This window comes from Uloborus diversus, chromosome 10, assembly GCF_026930045.1.
Source record: "Uloborus diversus isolate 005 chromosome 10, Udiv.v.3.1, whole genome shotgun sequence".
Classification (NCBI taxonomy): Eukaryota; Metazoa; Arthropoda; class Arachnida; order Araneae; family Uloboridae; genus Uloborus; species Uloborus diversus.
Window position 1 is genome coordinate 134,681,112 of NC_072740.1, and position 14,394 is coordinate 134,695,505.

The 14,394-nt window shown below is 33.1% G+C and overlaps 1 protein-coding gene across 1 annotated transcript in view; it reads right to left on the reverse strand.

The window, feature by feature from the left end:
• Positions 1-14,394, reverse strand: part of LOC129231190 (E3 ubiquitin-protein ligase HERC2-like) — a 323,605-nt gene that overhangs the window by 205,148 nt on the left and 104,063 nt on the right. Inside the window, exons 27-29 of the mRNA XM_054865437.1 lie at positions 14,059-14,231; positions 9,617-9,812; positions 3,379-3,561 (exon numbers count right to left, since the gene is read on the reverse strand). Coding sequence (XP_054721412.1) covers positions 3,379-3,561; positions 9,617-9,812; positions 14,059-14,231 — 552 coding nt within the window. The remainder of the gene's footprint in view (positions 1-3,378; positions 3,562-9,616; positions 9,813-14,058; positions 14,232-14,394) is intronic.

Genomic DNA, 14,394 nt, shown 5'->3' on the forward strand with positions numbered 1-14,394 from the left:
GCCATTTTTGCATCGAAAAATGCTAAAAAGTGCAGTTTTCATAAGACTTTATCTCAGTGCACTGAGGGTCAATGTAGAACCGGATACCTGCATTTCAAACTAGAGTATGCGTATTTTCAAACAAGTGACAAACAATGGGCAAATTCTTTTCGAGAACACAATACGTATTTCAAAACAGTAAAATGAACTATGCAGATTTCAATTCAATCAACATATCCGGGTTTAAAATTTCCCCCAGGGTTGGCACTATGGTGATTATTGAAATTTAATTTGAGAGAGGTATAATAGAATACATAAAGTTCATCCAAATTTGTATTTTTTACATTATATTTTATTTCAGAAGTAGTTGTACAAGCAGTTGATTAGACTTATTTTATACAATTTGTATTTGTGTGATCAAAAACTTACCATAAAAGAGTTATAGACTTGTAAGTAGACTGATTATGCTTACTTGCATACTATATAATAATATAACTGGAAGCAAAGTGAAAAAAAAAAGGTTATTATTGCGGTAAAAGAGTAAGTTGTATATTTGTAACATATTTTTGAAGGTGTTTTAGGTATATTTTTAAACATTAAATTATAAGATAGCTTTTTTGGTTTGATAATGACGTGTTTTCTCCCATAAGAGGATGTACATTATAGTGACAAAAATTATTTTCTCTGAACTAAACTACCATGATAGCAAACAATTACAAAGTCAATTTAAAACTTACGATAAAAGCAATATTATGACATTATAAAACAAGGGTATGGTTGTCTTACTGACTTGTGGGACAGTAAAAAATTGCAAAACAAAGCATATACCTTGACTACAACTAAACTGGATATGTCGTTAACTCGTATGCAATTTCCTCACCTTGAAGTGCATTTTATGAGCCTGGGGAATCATTGCCCATAGTTCTGTCACTTGTTTATGAAAAGACATGCACTCTAGTTTGAAATGCAGGTATCAAGTTCTATACTGCCCCTCAGTGCACTGAGATGCAGGCCCTTAAAAAGTGCACTTTTTATCATATTTTGAAGACAAAACTGCTATTTTTTTGCAGCAGTGAGCATTAACCATATATTTAATGAGCCTATTTAATAATGTATATATATATTATTACACAAATTGCTCGCAAAAACTATGGCTGAACCTCAGTGCTTGGAACCAGAAGGCCTCAAACATGACACATTTTCACTTTTTTTGGCACAGTTTAGCCACCCCTGCCAGGGTGCACTGAAGGTCAGCCATAAAATTTACGATATATTTCACTTGAGGCACTAAATATCACATTGTAATCACAAAGATGATTACAACGTGCTGATGCTCAATGAGCAGAGATAATTGAATATCAAAAAATGTCGATTTGAGAAAAACCCTGAGTCGGGACCAACTATCGGAATTTTTGTGGGTCACAAAAAGTTTTTTTTGGAAGAAAAGAAAAAATATGTGTGTTCTAAAATCATTCGAAGAATCCACTGTAAAATTTTTATCGAAATCAAAAATGGCATGTATCTGACCTGCCTGACTCTTATAAAAATGGCTCTTAACTTTGTTTTCTTCTTTGTTTGAAACATCATAAAATTTGAAAATACTACATTCTCTTTCAAAACTATAATGTAAATTCTTAGTTAAGTTGATATGATCATTGATATTTTTTATTTTATTCTAACAAAACAGAAAATTACAAATAAGTAACTTATCAAAGCATATTGTTTTAAGAACAGAACTGAAACACTGTATAATATTACTAGAAGCAATGTTAGTTCAAGTGTCATTTTACTTTTTAAATTTATAAGAGACAAATGTAAATAATTTAAATGCTTAAACTTACTTTAATTTTAAGTTGAGAACTGGTGAGAGTCTTTCCACTAGATATTATCTTTATGATTAAGCTGATCCAACAGGGGGTGCTTAGAGTTTCACATAAAGCAGAAGAGGAAACAAGTGCTCTAATGAAACTCAGAGTTGCCCACTCAGAATGCTGCTCTTCAGCTAAGAAGTTTGATTGAAGTGATATTGGACTGCTACATTTTAATGCTGAAATATATACAGTACACTTATGAAATATTTGCAGGTATAAATGATATAAAACACAAATCAGCTTGCTGGAATACATTAAGAAAGAAAATAAATCATACACTATAAAATTTACTGTAGGGTATTATAAAATATTACAGCTAGCTTTTTAAATAGATCTGTAAATTAAACTTTTTAGTCAGTAGCCAGTGGCTGGTAGACATTTTTAATTTAGCAGGCTAGTTTTTATTAATAGTAGTCACTTTATCCAAGGCTTTTGATTTTTCAATGCTAACATTAAAGCAATCTTAAACCATATTGCTAAAAGGTAGTATATGAATAAAAGATTTGGCATATGGGACTTATTGTTACACTGTATGCATATTTTCACAAAATTAAAAATTAATGTTGCCAACAATATAGTTAGTACTTTACAGTAAGTTATGGTCCTAAGCCAGGGCAAAGGCAGAAATACATAAAATATGCCGCCAGCTCAGTTATTCCATCCGAGGACTGCTGTTTCGTGCTTTTTAGCATTCATCAGCCGGGAATAGGAAGTAACCGAGTTGGAGGCAAAAACCTCTTAAGGGAGAAAAGAGAGTCAAACAAACTAGGAGCTAATGTAGAATTAGCACACGAGACGAGTGACTGCTGCAATGGTGCGGTTCAACTCAAAGAATGATGGCAAAGTATGGTATTTCACAGTAAGTTACTGCCCTATGCGGTAGGTTGGTTGCAATATTTGAGACTAAATCACTTAAAACTACTACTGCATAAAATCTTGATTTTCTTCAATGCTGCTTTTTTTTTTCATTTGTGTTACTTTTGTTGTCCGGATGTGATTAATGATAAAAAATTCAAAGATAAAACCAATTAGGATTGAATTCATGAACATGAAAATCAGTCTTATTCGATTTCTACCTATATTTTAAAGATAAATAACAATAAAACATTTAATTTTTATTTAATTAAGATGTCAGACACAACAGACATCTTGTGTGCACATCAAAATATAACCCAAACATCATGAAGATGTTGAATTCCTTTTATGGTCGTTTGGATGGGCCTTGCTTGGTATAATATACCATTATGAAAGCACAGCAGGGTTGCAATGAGAAGAGATTAACCCCCTCAGCCCTTGATTTTAAGCCAAATAGCTAATCTTAGTATATTACCACACATATATGCAAGGATATTTAAGAACCCTCTAGTAGTAAATTCCGGCTGCAGCAGTGAACCACAAATCATAGAAAAAAGAAAATATTACTAGTCAACAAAATGGAAAGCACATATCAAGTTTATCATAAAAGGACAAGCATGCATTAATTAGAACCAAATGCAGTAGATAATAGAATTTATAAATGTACACTAACCTTGATTCTGACTATATACAGCATCTAAAATATATCTCAGAAGGCCAGATAAGGTAATTACAGATTGTTTAGGAATTTTGTCTGCATATAAAGAAGTATAAAGGGATAAAAGTCTTAGCAGATGAATGCATGAATTATGAAGTAGCTTGGATGGTTCACGAATGCGAGTTCGCTCACAGTTTACTACAAAGAAAAGAAAAGGATTAATACATAGATATATTCAAACAAACATATAAAAATGCAGAATTTAAACCTTTGCACTTATTCCTCCTATGAAACTTTAACTCAAAAACAGAAACATACATTTTAAATATAAAAAAACATGAAACAAGCATTTTAGTACATAGAACTGAGGCTCTAGTTCAGGGATAAGCAAGTAATGTAAGTTGAGGTTTGAATACTGATGAAAACTTCTATGCAGTTCCAGTAGAAACCCTCATAAGCTACACAAGCCATTAAAGATTTTAATCAGTCATGCAATTACCTCCAAAATACACTATAATAAAAAATTGACACACCAAGGAGGATTTGTCCGATAGAAACAAAAATTGGTGGATAGGAAGACAATGTGCATAATAGTAAATGATTAAAAATTCAGAGCAATTGAATAATTTATGTCAGATTTACAGTAAATAGTTTGATAAGGTTTTGAGCCCCTCTAGCCTGGATACACGATGAAGTTTGGTGTAGCATAGGCCGATAAAGCTCCCAGATGGTGTCCTGTAGTATTTCCTGCCAAATGCGCTCCAATTGTCAAACGAGGGAATCAACATTCCGTGCCAGATGCAATCGCCTTTCCATCATATCCCAGACATGCTTGATGGGAGAGAGATCTGGCAGGCCAAGGAAGTGTTTGACAAGCTTGCAGACAGTTCATAGCAACTCGTCCCATATGTGGTATGGCATTGTCCTGCTGAAAAACTAGCTGAGGGTACTACAAAAGGAATGGTAGCAAAACAGGTCGTAGGATGTCGTTGAAGCACCACTGCGCAGTAAGTGTACCTCTAATTACGATCAAAGGGGTACGGCTATCTAAGCAAATGGCACCCCAGACCATAATGCCTTGTTGAGGGCCGGTGTGGCCTGCAATAGTGAAAGCAGGATCCCCCCTCCGCCCTGGGTGTCTCCAAACACATCTTTGATGATCGCAGGACACAGTTGAAAGCGGGATTTGTCGCTAAAGACTATATGTCCCCAATCTGCATCATTCCAACCTGACTGAGCCATGCACCACTTTATTTTGGCACGGCAGTGTGCAGGGGTCAGTGGCAGGTGGCGTAATTGTCAGCGCAAGCGTAGATTTTGCCGTCTCAACCGTCTGTAAATGGTCATGATAGGCATTGCCACTGGTGTTTGGGTTGAACGTCAGATGGTTGATAGAGATGAAGAAGGTGCTGTGACAGCTGATTGAAAAATCACTCTGTCCTCATGATCTGCTGTGGCCCTAGGTCGACCGCTACCATCCTGACGCTTGACTCAGCCATTTTCCACCATTGTTGCCGGCATCTTCAAATTGCCGCATCGCTTCAACTCAAATGATGAGCGATTCTTCTATATGTCCGACTGGCCTCTTTCAATCCAATGAAATGACCTCTCTCAAACTCTGACAGTTGCTGGCAATGAGCACGAACCCTGCAGCAAGGCATTTTTTATATTGTTGAAAGGTACTCTGAATTGAAATCAAACCAAAAGTCTTAACAGCCGTTGAAGAACTGCTCCTTATATACATCTGCTGGATGTGCAGTTCCGATGTGCTGGTGATCAAACTACTCATTCATAGGACACCAAATTTTAATCATTTGCATATCTGGTCAAAACACTCATGCATACGAAATTTCAAAGCAATCGGATGATTGCTTCTTGGTGCGTCAATTTTTACTTACTTTTACTAAAAAGGAAGTATTGTATTCACAAAAAAAAAATTCACTCAAAAATCGGCCTGAATTTCTATTTTGCTTGCCCCCGAATGAATATTGAGTTTTTTTTCAATCCCACCACACGTGGATATATGCCTAAGAACATATAGACACCCAAAATATCAATTTTGATGATACCCGAGTTAATTACAATGAGTTTTCACGTGACGTCTGTATGTGCGTATGTATCTCGCATAACTCAATAACAATATGTTCTAGAAAGTTGAAATTTGGTATATATGCTCCTAGTGGGGTCTAGTCCCTTTTTAGTTGCATTTGGATGCTCCAAAGGGGGTGGTCTTTTACACCTTTATGGGGGGAAATGATTGTTAATTTCAATGCTAACTCAAATGGTGCTATAATTTGGCAAACACTTGGCAATATATCGTCAAGCTTTTGGTTGTCAAGTTTTATCGCCAACCTGGCGACAAATGTGGCGCTTTTTTTTATAAATCATTTTTTACTTTGGTCACTATTGTCAATATTTAGAGTTTACCATCGAATCACATTAAAATTGCCAATATTGGAAAAATTAATCTGTATAAAACTTTTGTTCTGCTTCGGTTCACAACAAACTTGAGGTGAAAATATTTGAAGTGTTTCCTTACTTACTCCAAGTACAAGGCACTATTATCATTAAACTAGCATAAAAGGAAGTCATGTTGTGCACGCAGTAGCTCATTTTGTTTCAGAACGTACTTGAGAAAGTCATTAAAGTGATGCTTAAGATGTTGTTGCCTGCATAAAATTATTATGAAATAATTTATTTTTGTAATTTTACTTACAAAACATTTTGACGGTACAATTTTTGACTTTCTGCAGTCTGAATCTGAATTGTGGTCCGTCAGTTGCCGACTGCTGCTCTAGTTATACCTGACACTGTGCTTTTGAAGGGAAAAAAAAGCCCACAAAGGTCTACCATTAGGAGCTATTGCTAATCTTTTATTAAGAGTTAATTTTTGTTAGTTAAATAGAAAGTAAAGAAATAAACTAAGAACAATGTTGAAGGGGTACTTCATAAAGATGATGAGGGAATAGAAATTTCTTGGATGAGAAAGTATGATAATGTGGAAATTATATTTATGTTCCCTAAGTAAGAAAATGAAACTAACAAATGGCTCAGGTACTAGAATTCAATGTAAACTTGAATTTCAGAATGTTTTAGTAGCTGAATAAATGATTGTAAATTGAAATCTATCAAGTTTTTATTACTTTGAATTTCTTGTCCTTCCGTTACCATAAACAAGTACGTAATTTCTGTGTTTAAATTAATTACTTTTAAAAACAAGGGGTCAAATCATAATGATTAAACATTCTTGTAAGTGCTTTAATTTTTTCAGATTTTCCCCTTTATTGTTCAGCTGAACATTTGGGAAAAATACGATAGAGAGAAAATCATGTCGAAAAAATATCATTCCGTTACCGTTTTTTAAATTTGAATTTTTAAAAAAGTTATAAACAAAAAAATCCTAACTATGGTTTTTTTATGAACTTAAAAAAAAAAAAAATGTTTAGCTCACAAACAAAAATACATTGATTTCTCTATAAAGTATTCTTCTGTTACCGCTAGAATGCACCTACTACAATAGTTTGTACTTAAATCCCTATTAGCATGTTGGCTACCAAGTTAGAATGCTCTAGCTGGAAGTGCACTTTGCTTTTACTTATTCTTTTTAACTAATTTATTATCTAAAATGGCCAAACAAAATTGGTTTTATATTAAGTAAACCCTAAAGATTTCTTTGACAAATTTTTCGTCAATATTCTTCTAGCAACTCTTGTTGCATTCAGTAAGGGCAGTTCACCTTAGCAGAGACATTAGTCTTGAACAATTTTATTGTTCAATACATATGAGGGGGTACACTTCTTGGGAAGAATGGGCACTTCTGCTGCAATGCTTCTATTTTTAAGCTAGACTACTATTAAATTGAAGATTAACTACCCATAACGTCATTTCAAATAGAGTAAAATAATAATTTAGTCAACTTGTGAAAAGTAGTTGTAACTTTGTATATTTAATACATAATATAGACACATATGTTCCATCCATTTACACAACAACTACTAACCAATTTCCAAAAAAATTGACATGCATGTTATTTGCATTGCCAATTAGTATCTTTATGCATAAAAAAATTTCCATACTCTTCTGCAGGTTTTATAGTCCTTAAATAATTGTCTGAATTTGTCGTGGTTGAGTTTATTTATTCGAAAGAATACTATGATGCCAACCTAAGGCCTGCATACTGAACAATGCCATTGAACACTCTCTTCTTAGCTCAGACTTGAAGCTTGAATGGCATAAATCAGTAGTGCCCAACTTACGGCCTGTGGTCCACATCTACCGTGGGAAGTCCCTCCATGCAGCCCATTGTTATGTCCAATGTTATGAATCGAAAAACATATTTTGAAATCTTCCAAAACAATATAACAACATATATATTCAGTATAACGAATGATTGCTTCAAATTTGAAGACAAATAGTTAGGAGCATGTTTGTAAATAGTAGATGGAAACTTTGTATCAATAAATAAAACTAGTAATTATAACAACACTTTTTGGTTCATAATTTTTTTTCTTTTACGCATTTCCCCACGTTATCTATAAAAACGATTTATATATGTTTTAATTTGGCAAGCTTTCTGCCCTGCAAAATTCATCATAGTATGAGATGCGGCCCTCAGGTAAAAAAGAAGGTTGGGATTCACTAGCATAAACTATTCTAGGCGTTTTACTCAAAAAAATGTATTAATATGTAAAGAGGAAAAAAAAAGACAGTTATTAGAATCACTAACACAGTTGCCTGGTCTCTTAAACAGGGGTAGAAGTGGTCGACTTGTCACATATAGGACATTTCCCACAAAAAATATAGGACAAATATAGGACACATTATACGAATAATTTTGCTATGAAAAAATAAATAATACATATCATATATTATTTAGTTATTCTTATGAATGATTTTGTTTAAAAAAAAAACCTCAAACAATATTATAACTTACATCTGATATGACTTTCCTGTAGTTGAAAGAATAATTTTTGAAAAAGCAAAGTGTACTTTATAGACTTAATAACCAAACAAAATTTGAGCAAAGATAATTTTATTATTTCTTCCTCACTCGTGACCCAAGTACTAATTCCACTGCTCTTTGATTTCATATCTAAACTGAACCCTTTAGTACTTGTATTAAGAACAAACAGCTTGAGAAGGATCCTTCTGACGTTTTTCAGAGTTTTCTTTATGCTTGAATGTTTCAGCATGCTACCTCCATTGCGAAAATCCACTATTGCTTATGGGCACTCAACAGTTGCACAAATGGCAAGAAGCGGTAAAATCAGCTTTTCCTTTAGTGCTCCATAAACCAAAATTTGTACTATTAATGTCCTCCTGGTTGAACCACTCCACACGAAATTTTGTTAAGCGATGCGATTTCGCCTTTATAATTCCACTTATTACAACAAACTACGTTTTAACATCATAAGCAACTAACACTCCACGATCCCAAAATTCCACAAAAAGAAAAGATTGCAAAAAGAATATTAGAACATTCCGATCAGAAAATGCACTGAACACAAAAATATACCAATGAAAACGAAAACCATGATGGAAAACAAAACAAACGGCTGTTGCCCCTCCCCCAAACGCAAAATTCTAAAACCAACTTCAGACTTAGTTCTCGAAACTCCACCCACTATAGTGACGTCACATTGCTGTAGCCAATGAGCGAAGATGCCTTTTGCAGGATTTAGTCAGTTTCGTTTTTTAATTTGAAATTCGTTTGGGGACGTACTTTCAGCTATATTTCAGGGGAAAATCCGATGTCAGAAAGTATATTTTCTGTTCTTTTTAAAAGATATATAGGGTAAAAAACTGGAATATAGGAAATATAGGACATTTTCGAAAAATACAGGAAATATAGGACGGTTTTGATGCTTTTTTTGAAAATATAGGAAATATAGGATATATAGAACTACTTCTACCCCAGCTTAAAGAGGATTTTCAACATTGAGTCAGTAGGGGAAAAATTTGTTGTCTAGGAAAATTAGTCATTGATTGAGGTTGTGGCTGTACAGAGAAGCTCAAAGAAGTTTTACTGTACATAAATTCTAATGGTGACTGAACCAAAAAAATTGTTTTCCTATGCCATTGTATATTTCTTTTCCTGATCATATTAAAGCTACTTTGTGAAAATGCATGACAAAAGTTACTTTTGGAATATCTTTCCAATTTACAGTGATTAAAATTAATTTGAAATATCATTCACATTATACCTATATTTTGACAGATCCAATTGAGCTTATAACAGAGAAAAAAAAATTACTTAAATCATCTTCATCATCTGAATCACTTAAGGACTCTTGCAAAGGCAATGGCAGTGGATTTGCGAGTTTTAAATCATACTTTTCTTCTTTTCCCATCCTATAAGAATTTGTAGATCCTGTATCCCATAACACTCTTATCCAGCCATCCTCACCTAATTCATTAATAACAGTGCCTTCTCCAGGTGGGGGACCATCCTGCAATAAAATAAATAAATAAATTTGAATTTGTTTCTAATGAACTACAATTTTCACAATCAAGGATTACAGTCATATTTTGAAACTATTTATTCATTTCTTCATTTTTTCTTGAATTTTTATGCTCTACAGATGATTACTAAAGGTTCCAAAAAATTATAGTTTTGCATTAATTTCAAACTTTTTCAGATTTTTTACTCACATTTTTTTGAAGCAGACAAAATCAAAATGAGAAACATGTTCAAAATGAACACAATTAAATAGCCTAGTATGTAGAAATTCCTGCGTTAGCTGTGATTTAAAGAATAAACATTCATGTGTACAACACCCAAGTGTTTGATGTTAAATAATAGTTCCACAATCATATACACGAATAATAACACACTAGTCGACCCGTGCGGAACTCCGCACTGTGCTTCGAATCGTTTCATAAGGTATTTCGCTCTTTAAGAATTTCAAAGGAAGGACATTATGAAGAAGAATCGAAAAAAAAGTAAGCGCAGAAGAGAAGGCATGTAATTTAAAGACATCAGTAACAAAACCTCATTAAATACAACGTTGTGATAATTTGATCATCGCTCACCTTTTGGTCCTACATATTTTCAATGCAAACATAAATATCATTAAAAGTGTGGCTGAGTAGTGACTCGTGAAAAAGCAATTATTGTGCATGTAAAAAAACAGGTTGTGGCAAATACAGTCCTGCCCATGTGAGCATCTGACGGGAAAAAAAGAAATATTAAAGAGATATTTATTGGCACGGATTCAAATAGGCGCCATTCTGATTAACAGCCCGACACCCCAACAAACCTAGCAATTGCGCCTTCCTTTTCGAAAGCTATTCATTGAAGGAATGCGTAGTAAAAAACAGCAAAAAAGCTTTTTGCAAAAAATAATAATAATAATAATAATAATAATAATAATAATAAGATCATGCTTCTATGTTTTGTCATTAACCAGCATGATACGATTTAAAATTATTCGAAAAGCATGGAATTTGATTAAGGAATGACGAAGATCTCACGTAGCGATTGAAACGAACATTCTAGAGAAGTAATAAATTAGATTGAAAATAAGTGTTTTTATCTTTCAATATTGAACTATTTCACATAGAAGGTTGCTTTAACAGTTACGGCTTAAATGCAGGCACATGTTTCTCTTTTAATGGAACACTTAAAATTCAAAACCAAAACCAGTTGAACTGAGTCCGTTTTTTAAGTGTAATTTTTCGAACTTAGACAAAATGTATTTTTTTTTCAGCAGAAAGCAAAGGAGTAGAAAATGATTTCTTGCTAATGAAGTTGATAATAATTTTAATGCTTTATATCGTATTCGCGCGAATAAAAAAATAAAGGTTTACTGGGTGAAACTCGTAGTTTTAATTTGGCGTAGTATTTTTTCATTTGTACAAAAGGTCGAACACTGCTATTAGAAACATCTACATTTCAGCATACAATGAAAATGTTTTTCTGCACGAAAAGGATTTCCTTTAGGTAAATCTAATACTTTTTTATGCTTATATTATGCTGAGTGATCTGGATGTAGTCAGAGCTTAAAAAAAAAGGAAGAACACCCTTCGATTAACAGTCAACTTATCTGAATGATAACTGTAGCTTGCATGAAGGAGTAGAAACACCAAGTAGCATTCCCACTGCATTTATTTTATTACGTGTGTATGTTATGAGTACATGTAATGCGTAATACTAATATAAATTTGATATTATGTCGGAGATCCCAAGCTTGCCCGAAGTTCAGATAGTTTATCGCCGAGCGCTCTACCGAAAAAAACATATCAATTTAACCAAGCAACTAATTTCAGTGCTTTAAAGCTTTATTAAAATATTTACACACACACACACACAGGCTTTTTTTTGCCAAAAGCGACGTAAAAAATTGGAAAACTGCATTAGAACTTTGCAAAAAGAAATGCATAAGAACTACAGGCTGCATCAAGATTTTCAAACAGCAAGGGGCGTTTTCGAAAACTTGATTTTTCGACCGTAAGTCTATTTTTCATCATTAGCCAGCTTTATAAGTTTTAAAACGAGAAGAGAATAATATATAAGATAAGACTGGATGTAGTCAAAGCTTAAAAAAAGGAAGAACACACTTCGATTAGCAGTCAACTTATCCGAATGATAACTGTAGCCTGCATAAAGGTTTCGAAACACCAAGTAGCATTCCCACTACATTTATTTTACTACGTTTGTATGTTATGCGTACATGTAATGGGTAATACTAATATAAATTTGATACTATATCGGATAGCCCAAACTTGCCCGAATTTCAGATAGTTTATAGCCGAACGCTCTACCGAAAATAACTTATCAATTTAACCGAACAACTAAGTCTAGTGCTTTTAAGCTTTATTAAAATATGAACACACACACAGGCTTTTTTTTTTTTTTTGCCGAAAGCGACGTAAAAAATGGAAAACTGCATTAGAACTTTGCTTTTAAAAAATGCATAAGAACTACAGGCAGCATCAAGGTTTTTAAACAGCAAGGGGCGTTTTCGAAAACTTAATTTTTCGACCGTAAGTCTATTTTTTTTATTAACCAGCCTGATAAGTTTTAAAATGAGAAGGGAATAATATATAAGATAAGATATTGAAGAAACATTTTTTTATTCTTGAAAATTTTTACAATTTGTTACCGCAGGTTGCTTGAACCGTTATGACTTAGATGGCAGCACATGTTCATCATTTAACAGCACGGTTAAAATACAAAATAAATTGAACTATGCTCTTTTTTAAGCGTAGCTTTTCGAATGTAGTAAAAATGTGATAAGCTATTTGTTTTTTTGCAAAAAGATGAAAAAATATATATTTTACCCTTCAAATTGAGGTAGTAATTTTTTTATTTGTACAAAGAGTCAAAAATTCATTAGAAGAATATATATATTTCAATATACGATTTTTATTTTTTCTGAACAAAAAACAATTCTATTGTAGGGTGAAATCTTAAACCTGTTACTTATATTCTCGCTTACATTATGCTTTAATTTTCTTACCAGAGCCAAAGCTTAAAAAGAAAAAAGAAAAAAATCAATTCCGAAGTAATTTAGCACAGTCTCTTCAAGTTTTCATATCAGCAAGGAGCGTTTCCTTCTCATTTATTCTATTCCTCCATAGTTGTTATTCACTTAATTAAGTTTTCATGTAATGCACGATATTTCTCTAACTTTCTGTTGCAGATTGTCCGGACGTGGGCCCGAACACGCATTCTTCTGGTTACGAAGAGAACGCTCTGCCGATCAAGCTATTCAGCTCTGTCGGTCATAGCGCAAATTAAAGTTATAAGTTTAACCGAAAACCTCATTCTGGTTCTTTAAAACAGGTTTTTCGGCTGAAAAAAAACAATTTTTAGACCATGGGTCTATTTTTCGTCAGTAGCCAGCACCATAAGCTTTAAAATAAGGCGTGAATCAAAGAAATCGATCAAGAATTGAGGAAAATCTGGCGTAGAAACCAAAAACAGGCTACAGAAATAATATATAAGGATAAAGAGTCTAGTCCATAAGAAATTGTGAAGAAAAAAAACTTTTGCGAATCAATCATGATAAAAATCCTAACAAGCTCCAGTCAAGTGTTCAGAATGTAAGGGCTAAAAAAGAGCCTTTTTTAAAAAAAATCTCCACTAATTAAAGTTCCACAGAGATAAGACTGCACAAAATGGATTCCTTTTAAAATTCCAAATCACTTGGTACCTGTCTTAATCCCCAATTTCTAGCCATTCTCAGGGAGATAATGTTACATACATACCAATGTATATGTGTGTGTGTGTGCATTTTCAAAGGATTATAGTGAAAAAAAAAAGTAGATCACTTACAGAACAAAGAAAACAATAAATAATACTTGATTACATGGGGAAGGGGGGAGATAGGCATGCCAGGCCTTGGTCCTCATGGGCTGTTGTGCCACTGAGTTTTAGAACAGATATATATTTAGGTAGATAGTAATAAAATTGGATAATGAACATTTCACAGGAATAAATTATGACTTCAGCCTGGATAAGTAAAGCATTCAAATTTTAAATAAAAGAATGCCATAAATATATTTGATACACTTGTCTTTAAGAATGAAAAATAATAATTATTGCAAATTAATTCGACACAGAAGACAAGTGTTACAAAAAATATTACCAGAGTAGTCGAACTCGTGTATAACAAGCGTAAAGAGACCACTTTATTTGCTAGTTATAACTGAGTGCTTGTAAAAATGATGAAATAAATTACAATCTATTACCTGATCATCCCATTTCCAATCACTTCCTTTCACAACTCTAGTTCCAATTTTCATAGCAGCTGCTAATTCAGGACCACTTAAAGAACTATGATCTTTCAGTTTCTTAAAATTTTCTTCCAAAACTGCATAGGTAGCAGAATTTTTATCTTCCTGTGAAGTATTTTTATTGAAGCCTTAAAGAAAAAAAAACATGAAGATGTTTATAAAACAGGGTGTGGGAAAACAAATTTTACAGTTAACTCCGTAATTGCACATGAAATTTTAATTAAAAGAATTGGTCAACCTTACCTTTTGGTGTAATTAATAAAGCAAAAAAAAAAAAAAAAACAGGTTATT